Source organism: Oryzias melastigma, linkage group LG14 (genome assembly GCF_002922805.2).
Source record: "Oryzias melastigma strain HK-1 linkage group LG14, ASM292280v2, whole genome shotgun sequence".
Lineage (NCBI taxonomy): Eukaryota > Metazoa > Chordata > Actinopteri > Beloniformes > Adrianichthyidae > Oryzias > Oryzias melastigma.
In genome coordinates this window covers 6350488-6352531 of record NC_050525.1, presented here as the reverse complement: position 1 = coordinate 6352531, position 2044 = coordinate 6350488, and the positions used below count along the sequence as shown (strand labels likewise).

General features: G+C 37.2%; 1 protein-coding gene across 5 annotated transcripts in view; it reads right to left on the bottom strand.

Moving 5' to 3' along the window:
- The window catches only part of LOC112138660 (rap1 GTPase-activating protein 2), a 63522-nt gene that overhangs the window by 16686 nt on the left and 44792 nt on the right, over nt 1–2044 (bottom strand). For all 5 annotated transcript variants that reach the window (XR_002917825.2, XR_002917826.2, XR_002917827.2 and 2 more), the window contains one exon: nt 1148–1183. Coding sequence is in view for 1 of the 5 variants with exons in the window: in XM_024261261.2 (XP_024117029.1) it covers nt 1148–1183 (36 nt within the window). In the remaining 4 variants the exon portion in view is untranslated. The remainder of the gene's footprint in view (nt 1–1147; nt 1184–2044) is intronic.

Sequence of the window (2044 nt, the reverse complement as noted above, 5' to 3'; positions counted from 1 at the left end):
GGGGCCCAGACTGAGGGGGGCCCACAAATGCCAGTTTGCTTCTGTGTTAGGGGCCTTATAAAACATTTTCATGGGGCCCAAAATCCCCAGTGGCGCCCCTGTTGGGCATCATATTGGTAATTGTACAAAAGCAGAAAGTCAGTCATAAAATGTCAACAATAGCTGGTTTCAAAATGAAATGAAACGAAAACTAAACTAAACTAAACTAAACTAAACTAAACTAAACTAAACTAAACTAAACTAAACTAAACTAAACTAAACTAAACTAAACTGAACTAAACTAAACTAAACTAAACTAAACTAAACTAAACTAAACTAAGCTAAGCTAAGCTAAGCTAAGCTAAACTACACTATACTTAACTACACAAAACGACACTAAACCACATCAAATAAACCAAACTACACCACACCAAACCAAACAATACCAAACTAAACCACAAGACAACCACATCACACAAAACCAAACCACAAGGAAACCACAACACACCAAACCAAACCACGCCAAACCAGACTAAACCAAACCACACTACACCACACCATACCAAACCACACCAAGACCATGTGTCAAGGTCAAGGCCCCAGAGGCCACAGATCTTCCCCTCAAGGTAATTATATCCGTCCCTCCAGATCATTATATTATTTTTGTTAACAATCTGATGTTATCTTGTAACAACATCCCAATTTTGACAGAGTATATACTGTAAGGAGAGCTAAATATTGATTTAAGATTTAAGTTGACTTATTCTAGAATAATATTCCTGTCTGTTTTTATTCATATTTATGTTAAAAAGGTTATGTTTTAAAAGTTTAAAAGTTTTAACAATTCTGTTTTTTATGTTTTCAATAAATGTTTGTCCTGTTCGGCCTACGACCAAAAGTGTGTTTTGGATTTTGGCCCCCGGAGTGTTGAGTTTGACACTCCTGCCTCACACCCTCCTAATCACAAATATACATAAATTTTAATGAGTTTGTTAAAAAGTAAGCCCACTAAATGATCTCAAATATTATTAGAACCAACACATAAGATTTGCAGTCATCTGCTCAATGATCAAATGAATTATTTGATTTTATTATGTCAGTAACCAGACTTGAGCTTGTTCGGTTTCACAGAAACATGCCTCTGAAGCTGCAGTGAAGATGCTCTTACCTCCATCAGGTCCATTGTGTCAAAGAAGTGGGCCGACTGCAGACAGAGAGGTGTGTTAAAGTTATCTTTCTGCTTTAATGAGAGGAAACAATTGTTAAACATCAATAATGTTTTTCTCCTGGTGGTGTTTTCTGAAAATCCTGATGATCTGTGTTATAAAGCAGAGCCGTTTGGTTGGATCAGAACAGAAGTATTTTAAGTCAATCAGACAGAAATGCCGTTTCTGGAGCTTTTGTGGTACGAAAAAGGGGTTCAGGTTGACATGAAACATGCCAGAAACTCATAACAGTAACATGAGGCCTCATTTGCATTTTGTGAAACCCTCAGACTACTGCTTTAATACACGTTCCTTACAAACGTGGCTCTTGTGTATAAACAGTGACAGCATGGATGTAGTACCCTGACGCAGTAGACTGAGGTTTGATAAAATGTCACCCTGAGAATGATACAGCCAGCCTGAGCCTTTGGTCCTGACTGCCCTTATGGGCAAACCTGCATGGGGCACACAGCTGGCCTGCAGGAAATTTTAACATCATTGACGGCCCGGTGAAAATGTTTGTGCTCACTGCTTTTTCTATGGGTATGCTGCGGGCGTCACGTTGTAATGAAATCTTAAGCAAGGCAAATGTATTTGTATAGCACATTTCATGTACAGAGACTGAATAAGAATAAAACAGAATAAAACATTAAAAGAAACAAAAGAAATATTAAAGGTATGATCAATAAAATACAATTAAAAGAAAGTAAACAGAACTGAATTTAAAACAAGCATAGATAAACAGTGCGGACGTAAACTTTTGAATACATATGAATCAAATGCAACTGAGAACAGGTGAGTCTTTAACCTGGATTTAAATACACTGAGTGTTTCAGCAGATCTAATGTTTTCTGGAAGTC